The sequence below is a fragment of the Mya arenaria genome, chromosome 4 (genome assembly GCF_026914265.1).
Source record: "Mya arenaria isolate MELC-2E11 chromosome 4, ASM2691426v1".
Taxonomy (NCBI): Eukaryota; Metazoa; Mollusca; class Bivalvia; order Myida; family Myidae; genus Mya; species Mya arenaria.
Genome location: NC_069125.1, coordinates 71,513,194 through 71,527,686, shown reverse-complemented (window position 1 = coordinate 71,527,686; position 14,493 = coordinate 71,513,194). Strand labels below are relative to the sequence as shown.

Below are 14,493 nucleotides of genomic sequence, written 5' to 3'. Positions count from 1 at the left end.
GATGGCATCATAAATCACTGTTATGTGCCATGTTTCTGCTAGCATCAAACTCCCTTCAGGCCTTAAGGCAATTATATATCAACTTGGCACAAATCAAATCTACAAAATGGAAAATAAACAATATTGGTCGTCGATGGATGAGTTAAGTTTATAGTGTCAGTAGGAAATAATAATGTTGGATTGGCGAAAATCCCCGCGGCCGTCTCAGCGACACCGGGTTAGCTGAATGTAATGGCGAGAAAATGACAACAAGGGGCTATCGTGAGAGCGTCATGAATATTAATAGTGTTTTACTTCATTTGCATGATTCACTTACAAGTCGCCCATCCCCCTGGGGACTCCAACATATACATGTACCATGATGGTTTCAAACTATTTAAAGTATGAGGTACTGTATCTATGCTATATATAACACCATAGATTAATATTTTGAACTAACACGGCCATCGAATTATTACAAATGAATTTTGTTTACAGTGTCAAATCGCCCAGTGTTGGTTATTGACTTCTTGGTTTTCACATCAAATATATGCATGCAATTGCATTTTAATGAACAAGCAGAATCATTATCAAAACCAGATGATGGACACTGAGGTTCTCTGATAGAAATGCGTTCTGCGGTTTACATCCATTTTTCAGACAAGAACACAGTGGCTTTATTCCATAAACAGTTTCCAGTTAACTTTGTTACCATAATGAAGTTTATCAATAATTTTAGCTTTTTCTCGAAGATCTCTTGGGGCCCCTGGCCATTGTCGGCGTTATACAAATTGATGGTTGCCTAGAATAATCACTGATACTGGGCTTCCATTTGTGAATAGGGAATAACAAGTGGCAAGTGGTCTCAACAACATGCATTCACCGTAGACAGCGGCGTGCTCTTACTTGGGTGTTTTCTGATACAGATAACGCCTCATAATAGCACAACTTTCAACATTCAGTGTCTCGAGTCAAAGGCAAATAGGTTGTACAATCAATATGTGTGATTGGAACCGCTGTATTCTTTTAAGAAGTGTTTTATTTATATAATTTCAGCTCTGTTATTCTTTGCATCAGCATGTAATCCTAGACAGTAGATGTTATACACAAACGCCCTCAGGTGGTGTCACTAAAGTACTTCCGAATATGGTTGCTGATCTCATTATTGTGACCAATCTAATTTTTGCTGCATATTGTAGGCATACCGTACTCACTGGTGTTCACGTTATGTCGGATTTCATGATTTTTCTAGCAATTATTTGATGTATTCAAATTTCACAGAGCTAGATTAGATGTTCATTGAGCGAATGCTCTGTAATTTTGTAAACTATCGTATCTCCTTGGTTACAAGAGCTTTAGATATGCATTCGTATGACAAATGATGTATATGATAGATCAAAAGATAGACACACATGCGATCTTTACACCATACCACCAACTGAAATGGATACAATTATAGAATGCGCATAAAGAAATAAGTTTTTGTTAGTTAAATGCGGTTGGAAAGGTGGCTGTGCTTGTTCAGGTGCAAAGACTTATTGGAATGATAGAGTTCGTCTTGAGCACAAGATCAAGTAAGAGGTATACGTGCATGAACATTCTTACGTGCTACATATTTATAGAATTGAAATTATCATAGTTGAATAAAAACAAATTGTGAAGTGTATATAAATGTCTCTATTCCATTTAAAATAAAAAAGAAGAAATTATATTCTAACCTTTTGAAATCCTTTACTTAAATTAGACAGTAACAATAATATCTAATTATAACCCCAAAAGTCTTATCTGTTCTACGACTGACGTTCCTTTGTGGAATCGGGCCTGGGACAGTAAACCGCTAGTTGGGTTAAATGTCGGATTTAACACAGACTTTTAAGCAAGTACGTTATTCCATACCTTGCCATCAGATAAACCTTCTGACCAAAACCAATATTTTACGCGATTGATTCACTTACTCAGAATCGGGGGAGGTTTGCAAATTTCACCACATGCACCCACTTAAAGTAAACATGATAAAAGTGTTGTATAGATTAATACCATGAAACAACCATTGTGACGTGGGAAATACTATTTTACTATCACTGCCTGACGGAAGTGAAGGACGGGCTCCAATTTTGACGTATATAGGTCCATACAAAGAATATCGACTCCAAAATGTTACCCCGGTAGTGGAACAGCATCCTTTGTGTCTTGGGGTCTTGTTCAAACAATTCACTGATAGATCCATTAGCGCAAAATGCCATTTTCTAGACTGTTTAAATGAAATCTCGACGACTGTTTAAGCAATGCCGTTTATGTTTGTTTTACTCTTGAAATGTTTCATCACAAAGTGAATCTGAGCTTAAATAGGTTTCTACTGTCACATAGCGGCAAACGAATGGCGTAAATACAATCTCAATCTGTGTTTATGGTCTTGAGTCAAGACATCGAATGGAAAATAGCCTAATCGCACTAGTAAGTAAGTGTTGTTAAATGTTTTAACTCCTAGATCTACCAATAAACTATTCTGTACCTCGTAGTTTTTAAAAGTCTGAATTTTTTTATAGTTCTTACTTCTATAGTTCTAATTTTTTCTTTAATGCTTTATTCTCAGGGTACCAAATACATGTAAATGTTGCTTTTGTATAGGTGTAATAGTATGTTGCTGTTTGTATCTGTAGAAGCAACAGAGTGGCACATGATTAACGAAGACTTTTTATGGGTCTCTGTGGCGGTTCTTGTTGTCATGACAGAGAATTGACCGCTTTAAACAATATATGATATCTGTGCATAATATGTCAAGAAACGTAGCAGAGCCAGTCCTTAGAAATAATGGGATGGTAGGAGGATTGTTTGGTTGAATTGGTGTACGGAAAGTACATTGAAGACACATACCATTGAAGGGATAATAAAAGCAACCAGCAAGATCACGCATCACGCCTTCCGATAAAGCTTCAAATCTGACAGATAAATAACAGGAGAGTCCATTAAAAATTAATGTTTTGTGCCCACAATGGATTTCTACAATCAAACTGAGCTCCTGATTGGAATTTACGATGCACATACCGCTGGTGATTTTATGAGGAGTGTGGATGTTACTTATTACTGAGCGAAAACACGGCAGACAAACAATTGAATAGGCTTAAAACATATTCACATATATCAATGTCCAGAAATCAAACATAGTAACATACACAGTACTCAGGCAAAAATAATGGAGAAATCTACCTCTGATATATTTCGTCACGACAGAAGTGGTAAAGCACTTAAATACTTACAGTTAAGATATTTTTTCAATAAACATTATTTGAACGTATATACATATATTCCATCGCTTCACGAATTTACCAACTGCTTTATCAGATTCAATATTACCGTTTTCTATCATAATAAAGTTGTCCATGTAATGAACACTTCTGACCATACAATCAGTTTTCTGAAACAATTATGTAAAATACGTATGTTTATACAAACTGCATATGTTTGATTAGGGAATTCGACTATTTTAACATACGGGGATAGATTGTCAATACATGTTTGTGTTGAGTTTATAAAGGTCTGCCCGCACCCTATAATGGCTGCATGATGGACCTAAACAATACATTTAGTTGCTTTAACATCATATTGTGATGGATAGACGATAACATACCATATGGTCAGCGCAATGTGAGCCCAGTTGGACACGTAGAGTCCTGGACTTTCAGATAAATTAGTGGCTTCAGTATTGGACACTCTGTGCCCTAGCGAGCAATAATGAATGAATATGAATTATTGACGGTGTTGCAATTTCGGCAGGCCCTATTGTGTCTGTATATAAGTAATAATTCCCATAGGAGAAGTCCGTTAAAGCTTGCTTCCTCTCTTCTCTAATTACGGAAACAGACATTTCAGTGACCGACCATCTAGAACTATTGCGAAGATGGAAGAGTAGGTGTAAAGGTTAATATTTATTGCAATTTGGACCAGTGTTATTTTTCAATTTGTTTAAATTGATTTGTTTGTGTGTGAAAGGTCAGTTAAAACATCAGACTGGTGTGTTATATGATATTTAACAAACTGTAAGCTGTACCAGCAATAGAATAGAGAAATAATGCTAAAGTAAATACATTTACGTTCTGTTTTTCAGAATACCTCTAAACGAAAACGCTCAGCTTGAATTTCAACTAGATGACAAATTCGGAAAATTTAAAAGGAACATCGGGGCGCAGACGTAACTGATATTCTTTCTGCCAGAAAGCCCAGGGGAACGTGAAATATCGTGTCACAGCACGCGCCACATTCCGGACAACATCGGCACAGAGATCCCATTGTTGCAAAGTGATGGTTGATATATTAATACATGAATCTGAAATCATTGGGTAATGAATAAATATTTCCCTGGAAACATTGTGCATAAATATTTTCCAAGAAAATATTGCAGTTACTGCCTGGATCCTGTCAACCGAGCTTAAGAACTATAAAACCGATGCCATAGGTAGAATACGTTTGTCTCGTGACCTATCGGATTACTAAGCACGAAACTTGGTAAGATATTATACTGTGTTTCAAATAAATGGAATTAACGTCAATTTAATTCGAGTAGGAAGGAAATGATAATTGAATTAAATGGCATGGTAATTTAAATTCATTCCTGCTGCCACGGAAACCAGAGACATTTGTGTAAGATTGTAAAGCGAAAGTCGGTAGTAAACCGGAAGTATGAGGGACCTCCAGCGGAAGTTGGTGGAGCTGAAGGATGCAAAGGACGAGAAGATGATGAAATTGAAGAACTTCCGACCATCAAAGTAAGTCTTGAACTGTTTTATTGCACATTTATATTTTCACGTTAAAACTAGTTTGATTAGACATAGAAAGATAATATTAACATTTGTAGGAACACTGTATCGAATCGGAGACCGTTTTCTGCGTTACAATTGTTCATTATTCTCATGAAAGAACAGTTGCCAGTAGTACCTTGCAATATTCAGCGTTCGTACTATTTGTAACGATATTTCAATGTACACACGCAATCTATACGGCGCGTAACGGTTACTACAGCCAAAACCGTTGTGTTGAATGTTTGTCACCATGTTCATAATGACAGAATGTATAGAAAACAGCAGAATGTTTTTACATACATGTAATTTACTGAAACTTAGTCAAACTTAATGATCTATAAGAAAACTGGCCTCAAAAATGACGTCATCTTCACTTTTTGATGTATCAAGGGCTTATAAAAGTCAGATCAAATCGATCGTTTCGTTTAAATGCTTAAAACTCTTGCGTCGGTCTTCTTTGACGCTCTTAGACCACATATAAATCACAAAACAAACTTATTTCTCATAAACCCCTTAATTAAGGCGCAGTTTTACCTGTGTTGCAAAGCGATAGTAATTTTTGTCGAATTTGAAAGAAGATTATTTTTTTCATATAAAGATATCATTAATTTAAAACACTGGGCCGGTATTCAACATCTCAAGTCAATTCCTAACTTATGTCAGTTTCACAACTTTAGAATCGCAATGGTCAATGATAATTCAACTTAATAGTCCGCACATATTGTATTTTCATGAATTTCATGTAAATTAAATTCTTTGATTTTAATAAAACTTGTACTCAACTTTGATATGTTTTAGGAAATCGACTTAAGTTAAGGCATTACTTAATATGTTTTAAGAAAAGTGGCACTAGTCATTTTATTTCTAGTGTCATTACCTTAACTATTGAAAATAAATTTAGAGAAAATGTAAGTGTTCTTTTATCATAAGAGTATTATTTTCATTAAAGGCAATGACCGGAAAGAAATTTAGAAATTAGTAAGTTATTACACCATATGATTAAAAATATACTTAACATAAGGACATGACTTAAATTAAGAACTGACTTTAGATGTATCTTTATGAACAGTGTCCCTGGACCGATATTCATGAAATATCTTAAGTCATTTCCTAACTTAAGTCAAGTTTCTCACTCATCATATTAAAATAACTTAAAAATATATTTTACACTTCATGTTTGTTAATTTGATTAAAAATACATACTTTTTGTTAAAACAAGACTTTGGTTTTAGGGCATTGACTTAAGTTAAGAAATAAGTTGAGATGTTTTATGAATACGGCCCCTGGTCCTTGCGACAATAAAACCAATAAGATATTAAAGGGAGATACGACGAAAAAAACATACACATTTCAACAAAAATAATGGCAATTTAAAAATAAAATCTTAAAGCCCTTCTACCTATTTTCTTCTTTGGTTAACTAATCGCAGATTAGCAAGCATAGTTTTCCCTGTCTCGATTTTACCCTCATGTGATTTAGTGAATTTTATTGAAGGGAAAGGACAGGGAGTTAAGAGAATTTCGCCTCAAAGCTATTAAGTATACGACGTGGAACAAATCTGAGAGCATTTTTACCTTTTTTAAATAAATGTTCTTTTGCCAAACATTTAGAGTTTAAAGAGCATGAGGAAATAGAAATACGTTGTTTTTTTATAAACCCTTTTGCCCAAATATACATAACAAAGGTTAAATCATTAAAATTTAAAGCCAATATATTATGCAAACACCGGGAATTATGTTAGATGTTAAAAAAATCAGTGTGATTTTATTTACTCATTTTTATTGTCAATGTCACTTGAGCGTATCGTTCAATTATCATTGATTTGATCATATAGTTAAATGAAAAGAATCGAAATATTCGAAAGCTTTAATTTATGAAGTTAATTTCTTTTCTTCACAAGATTTGAATATATATTTTTGTATTTCGTCAGATAATTTTCTTTATCATATCCCTTTAGGTTAATTGATAGGTCAGTTTTTTAGTTTAATAAGTTTTGTAAACAAAATATAAGTATTAAACGCGATTGGGGTAAAAATGTATACCCTAGCCAGGATTTGAACTCAAGACCTTTTGTAAAGACTGCTATACAGAAAATCGTGAGTAAGTATCCCTGCTTGGCTACAAATATTTTCTATAACTCTACCCCCCCCCCACCAAACCAAACTGAGCTATTCACTTTTTACTTTATATAAATACTATATATGTGTAATTCAATTTATATGTCAGTTCAGAAGCAAAACTATTTGTGTTATACTGCATTGGTTTAAAATGTCGGTATTATAGTAATTAAACTAGCTGTGTGAAGTTAGCTAAACATACGACATTGGACATTGGACATTCAAAATCGAATGTTGTGCTGGCACGACATTGGACATTGGACATTCAAAAGTGAAAGTCGTGCTAGCAGTTAGCACATTCAAATCAATGCATGACATGTTTTATGAATGAATGTTTTTTTTACCGACTTTAAATTAATTTTGATGGCATGCAATATTCGGATTTTTTGTTTGTTTGAGATATTGTCTTGAAATTATTTGAAAAGGGTCAGAGATCACAAAGCAATGAACCATTATAAAATTTATTAGCACCAAGAGAGCATTGTCATGGCGATTCCATCGAAATATTTGAAACTTAAGCATGAATCAGATATATAAGATGTCACATATGCAGAGAAAGATTCAAATGAATATACTTATGAATGGTCGTGGATTATATGTAGACAAACAGTGATAATGCTTTCAAAATGGCATATTTTTAATAAGCTTAATTGTTTACACACCACTGCTACACATCTAGTACCATTTATAAAGGAAGTGAAGATATTTATATCCACAGTATATAATGACATATGGAAAATATAGACATGCATTGATGATTCCTACAAGTATAAATGTAATCGTCCGTACATCTTATTTATCTGGTTTTACGTAAACACAAAAAAATATTGTCAATGAGTCGATAAAGTAACCTATTCCTGCCTGTCGACTTGTTTCTTTATCGACTCAGTTAGTCGAACATGCTACGTCGTCTTCATTTGGTAAAGTTTATATGAAATAATTGTGTTCGATAAACCTTTTTGATATTTATAAGTCGACAGAATTACACAAAGCGTTTTATAATCAATCGCATCGACATTAAAGAATTCAAAATGACGTCTTCATCACATACGACATAAGTTCTTATAGGTTTTACAGAATATACAATTTATACATGTAAAATGTGACACCAGAGCCATTGGAAATGGCATCTTGGGCAGAACTGACAATGGTTAAAGGGTTGAAAGGAAACAAAGCGCAAATAATTATATAAACCCTACAAATGTGCACTTCAGTATGTGTTTATCTACAGAGCTTTAGAATAATTATATTACATTAATGCATGTGTCTGGATTTACATGGGAATATGTATGTATATCAATCGAAAGGATTGTTTAATACAACTCTCAATAACAATGGATGTGACTTAAGGCAACATACACACAGCTTGTCAATGCATAAACCATTGGCGATAATGCTACATTTTGATGCATGGGGATCCCATATAATTTTGGTATTATTTTAAAGGGTACTCCTGACAGATAATTAATGAGTAAAAATGACCTATGTCCAACAATTATTATTTGTATACTGGTTGTCGTTTCATTATATTTTTTCTCTTAATATTTACCACTTCCAATGGATGCCTAAAATATATTTGGTCACTATGAATAGACAGATATACGTTATTATAAACCATATTTTAAAAAATAAAAGCCAAGTTGAATGTCGTTATTTAACACAATAATTTGAATGGACAAATTAGAATTGCAGCCTTATCACCAGTCCAAGATTTCGGATATATATATTTCTGCCACCTCAGAACAGTAGATTCAAACATTTGTCCATGCGTGAAATTCTTATCTTCCCAACGGGCAAAGATAAACAAGTACCCGTATGGAACTCTTTTTTATTGCCTTCACTTTGCTGCATCCAGAACTATTTAAAGAACGATTTGACTATTAACATAATCTGAATCACTGCGCGAATATCTATGACAACCAGGAATTGTCATATATCTATGCGCACATTATTTTCACTACGCACAAAAAAGTTCCAGCGATAAAATACATTTTTACATTATTTTGTTTAACTGCGGTGAGAGAGAAAAACATCTACCATAGTCGCTCGTGTAAGATAGGTTCATACCAACCCTCGCACAGGGTGTTCTGCGGAAACAGGTAAACCTCGTTTCCGCAAAAGACCCTACGCTCGGGTTGGGCTGAACCCATCTTACACTCTCGGCCATGGAAGATACTAATAGGCTACATAATGTGATTCTTGAGAAAAAAAAATAAACTTGAATGCTTCTACACTTGACAAAAAATAGCGTGAGACGGTGTCCAAGTGTGCAGGTCGTGTGGTAATGGACCTAGCTGTCCGACCAGCCCGTCATACCACACGTTTCCAAAGGTTTCTGATTGAAGTACTGCATAATAGTGCGTCTCTCTGTGCATCGTGACTCCTGCAAGTTGATACACGACTTTCATTTTTGAATGTCCAATGTCCAATGTCGTGCCAGCACAACATTCGATTTTGAATGTCCAATGTCCAATGTCGTGCTAGCACGACTTTCACTTTTGAATGTCTAATGTCCAATGTCGTGCCAGTACAACATTCGATTTTGAATGTCCAATGTCCAATGTCGTGCTAGCACGACTTTCACTTTTGAATGTCCAATGTCCAATGTCATGCCAGCACAACATTCGATTTTGAATATCCAATGTCAAATGTCGTGCTAGCACGACTTTCACTTTTGAATGTCCAATGTCCAATGTCGTACCAGCACAACATTCGATTTTGAATGTCCAATGTCCAATGTCGTGCTAGCACGACTTTCACTTTTGAATGTCCAATGTCCAATGTCGTGCCAGCACAACATTCGGTTTTGAATGTCCAATGTCCAATGTCGTGCTAGCACGACTTTCACTTTTGAATGTCCAATGTCCAATGTCGTGCCAGCACAACATTCGATTTTGAATGTCCAATGTCCAATGTCGTGCCAGCACAACATTCGATTTTGAATGTCCAATGTCCATTTTTGAATGTCCAATGTCCAATGTCGTGCTAGCACGACTTTCACTTTTGAATGTCCAATGTCCAATGTCGTGCCAGCACAACATTCGATTTTAAATGTCCAATGTCCAATGTCGTGCTAGCACGACTTTCACTTTTGAATGTCCAATGTCCAATGTCGTGCCAGCACAACATTCGATTTTGAATGTCCAATGTCCAATGTCGTGCTAGCACGACTTTCACTTTTGAATGTCCAATGTCCAATGTCGTGCCAGCACAACATTCGATTTTGAATGTCCAATGTCCAATGTCTTGCTAGCACGACTTTCACTTTTGAATGTCCAATGTCCAATGTCGTGCCAGCACAACATTCGATTTTGAATGTCCAATGTCCAATGTCGTGCTAGCACGACTTTCACTTTTGAATGTCCAATGTCCAATGTCGTGCCAGCACAACATTCGATTTTGAATGTCCAATGTCGTGCCAGCACGACTTTCACTTTTGAATGTCCAATGTCCAATGTCGTGCCAGCACAACATTCGATTTTGAATGTCCAATGTCCAATGTCGTGCCAGCACAACATTCGATTTTGAATGTCCAATGTCCAATGTCGTATGTTAAAGCTAACTTCACACAGCTTTAAACTATAGAACAAGTTTATTTCATTTTCGTATTCCCCAATAAACATGAAATGGTTAAAAACGCCTTACTGTCTGACATCAAGATTTGACAGAATAAGGCCAATATATGGAAGTGATTTTGCAAGAAAGTATCATTTGCACGGAATATATCTTCATGACATAAAAATAGAAATCAAATTCCGTATCAACCCTACCTAGTAGATTGGAGGATGTTACCCTAAACTAACCATTACATAATATCCGTACTGCTTATGATATGCATCATGTGCCCTGGTCTATCAATAACTAGTCAGCGTTTCAAAAAATGGTTAGCATATCAAGAACAGGACGTCGTTTGAAGAACTGGCCAGCGTATCAAGACTGGGTGCCAATGTAACAGTACCTGAAACACCCGTTATATCTGAAACTATAGGGATAAGCCAAGTAGAATAAACATCATGCAATGGCTAGGTCTAGCTTACGGGAAAACGTTCAAACGTTAGAAATAAAATGTGTCAACACATGTAAGCATATCTTGATTTTAGCATATATGAAATATTGTACATCACGATACTCCAAACGCAGTCACACACCAACTGTGATCCTGTTAAACGGCACAGGGTTCCAACACTCAAACACCTTCTATGATCATGATTAATGACCCAGGGATACAACAGTCAAACAGCAACTCAGATACTGTTAAATGGCGCAGACAACCAACAGTCACACACCAACTCTGTTTCTGTTTAATGACCTAGAGAACCAACATTCACACACCGACTCTGTTTCTGTTTAATGACCTAGAGAATCAACAGTCACACACCGACTCTGTTTCTATTTAATGACCTAGAGAACCAACAGTCACACACCGACTCTGTTTCTGTTTAATGACATAGAGAATCAACATTCACACACCGACTCTGTTTCTATTTAATGACCTAGACAACCAACAGTCACACACCGACTCTGTTTCTGTTTAATGACCTAGAGAACCAACATTCACACACCGACTCTGTTTCTGTTTAATGACCTAGAGAATCAACAGTCACACACCGACTCTGTTTCTATTTAATGACCTAGAGAACCAACAGTCACACACCAACTCTGTTTCTGTTTAATGACCTAGCGAACCAACATTCACACACCAACTCTGTTTCTGTTTAATGACCTAGAGAACCAACATTCACACACCGACTCTGTTTCTATTTAATGACCTAGAGAATCAACAGTCACACACCGACTCTGTTTCTATTTAATGACCTAGACAACCAACAGTCACACACCGACTCTGTTTCTGTTTAATGACCTAGCGAACCAACATTCACACACCAACTGTGTTTCTGTTTAATGACCTAGAGAACCAACATTCACACTCCGACTCTGTTTCTGTTTAATGACCTAGAGAACCAACAGTCACACACCAACTCTGTTTCTGTTTAATGACCTAAAGAACCAACATTCACTACCCAACTCTGTTTCTGTTTAATGACCTAGAGAACCAACAGTCACACACCAACTCTGTTTCTGTTTAATGACATATAGAACCAACAGTCACACACCAACTCTGTTTCTGTTTAATGACCTAGAGAACCAACATTCACACACCGACTCTGTTTCTGTTTAATGATCTAGAGAACCAACATTCACACACCGACTCTGTTTCGGTTTAATGACCTAGCGAACCAACAGTCACACACCGACTCTGTTTCTGTTTAATGACCTAGAGAACCAACATTCACACACCGACTCTGTTTCTGTTTAATGACCAAGAGAACCAACAGTCATACACCAACTCTGTTTCTGTTTAATGACCTAGAGAACCAACAGTCACACACCAACTCTGTTTCTGTTTAATGACCTAGAGAACCAACATTCACACACCGACTCTGTTTCTGTTTAATGACCTAGAGAACCAACATTCACACACCAACTCTGTTCCTGTTTAATGCCCTAGAGAACCAACAGTCACACACCGACTCTGTTTCTGTTTAATGACCTAGAGAACCAACAGTCACACACCAACTCTTGATGCTGCTTAATGTCACAGTGATTCAGCAGGCAATCATCAACTGTGATCATGTTTCATGGCACAGGAATCCAACGATCAAACATCAACTGTGGTCTAGTTCATGGCTTAAAACAAACAGTCACACACCAAGTGTGTTCCTGTTCAATGGTTCAGTGATCCAGCGGTGAAACATCAACTGTGGTCTAGTTCATGGCTTAAAGAACAAACAGTCACACACCAAGAGTGTTCCTGTGTAATGGTACAGTGACCCAGTGGTGAGACATAAACTGTGATGTTGTCTTCTTGATTCATGTTTAATTATCCTGATAAATGGCATAGAGATCCAGCAGTCAGTCATCAACTGTGATCCTGTTTTATGGCACAGGGATCCAGCAGTCAGTCATCAACTGTGATCCTGTTTTATGTCACATGGATCCAGCAGTCAGTCATCAACTGTGATCCTGTTTTATGGTACAGGGATTCAGCAGTTAATCATCAAATGTGATCCTGTTTAATGGCACAGGGATCCAGCAGTCAAACATCAACTGTGATCCTGTTTTATGGCACAGGGATCCAGCAGTCCATCATCAACTGTGATCCTGTTTTATGGCACAGGGATCCATCATTCCATCATCAACTGTGATCCTGTTTTATGGCACGGGGATCCAGCAGTCCATCATCAACTCTGACCCTGTTTTATGGCACAGGGATCCAGCAATCAAACATCAACTCCGACCCTGTTTTATGGCGCAGGGATCCAGCAATCAAACATCAACTCCGACCCTGTTTTATGGCACAGGGATCCAGCAATCAAACATCAACTCCGACCCTGTTTTATGGCGCAGGGATCCAACAGCCCATCATCAACTGTGATCATGTTTAATGGTACAGGGATCCAGAGGTCAAGCATCAGCTGTGATCCTGTTTTATGGCACAGGGATCCAGTAATCAAACATCAACTGTGATCGTGTTTTATGGCTCGGGGATCCAGTAATCAGACATCAACTCTTAGCCTGTTTGATGGCACGGGGATCCAGCAGTCAAACATCAACTCTGAGCCTGTTTTATGGCGCAGGGATCCAGCAATCAAACATCAACTCTGAGCCTGTTTTATAGCTCGGGGATCCAGCAATCAAACATCAACTCTTAGCCTTTTTTATGGCACGGGGATCCAGCAGTCAAACATCAACTCTGAGCCTGTTTTATTGCAAAGGGATCCAGCAGTCAAACATCAACTCTGAACCTGTTTTATGGCACGGGGATCAAGCAATCAAACATCAACTCTGAGCCTGTGTTATGGCACGGGGATCCAGCAGTCAAACACTATCTCTGATCCTGTTTTATGGCACGGGGATCCAGCAATCAAACATCAACTGTAATTGTGTTTTATGGCACAGGGATCCAGCAATCAAACATCAACTCTGAGCCTGTTTTATTGCACAGGGATCTGGCAGTCAACCCCCAACTGTGATCCTGTTTTATGGCACAGGGATCCAGCAATCAAACATCAACTCTGAGCCTGTTTTATGGCACAGGGATCTGGCAGTCAACCCCCAGCTGTGATCCTGTTTTATGACACAGGGATCCAGCAGTCAGACACCAACTGTGATCCTGTTTTATGGTACAGGGATCCAGCAATCAAACATCAACTGTAAATGTGTTTTATGGCACGGGGATCCAGCAATCAAACGTCAATTCTGAGCCTGTTTGATGGCACAGGGATCTTGCAGTCAAACACCAACTGTGATCCTGTTTTATGACACAGGGATCCAGCAGTCAGACACCAACTGTGATTGAGTTTGATGGCACGGGGATCCTGCAATCAAACACCAACTGTGATCCTGTTTTATGACATGGGGATCCAGCAGTCAATAATTAACTGTGATCAAGTTTATGGCAAGCGGCAGTCAAACACCAACTGTGATCCTGTTAACTGGCACAAGGATCCAACAATCAAAAACAACTATGTTAGTGCTAAGCCCATAGCCTTACACAACAAACGCTAGACGCTTTTTCACATTAAATAAATAACATGAAC

At 37.2% G+C, this 14,493-nt stretch overlaps 1 protein-coding gene across 2 annotated transcripts in view; it reads left to right on the top strand.

The window, feature by feature from the left end:
• LOC128233069 (vesicular glutamate transporter 1-like) overlaps positions 1–14,493 on the top strand; it is a 75,392-nt gene that overhangs the window by 25,236 nt on the left and 35,663 nt on the right. For both annotated transcript variants that reach the window (XM_052946946.1, XM_052946947.1), the window contains exon 2: positions 4,085–4,742. In XM_052946946.1, the coding sequence (XP_052802906.1) occupies positions 4,657–4,742 (86 nt within the window). In that variant the 5' untranslated portion in view covers positions 4,085–4,656. The remainder of the gene's footprint in view (positions 1–4,084; positions 4,743–14,493) is intronic.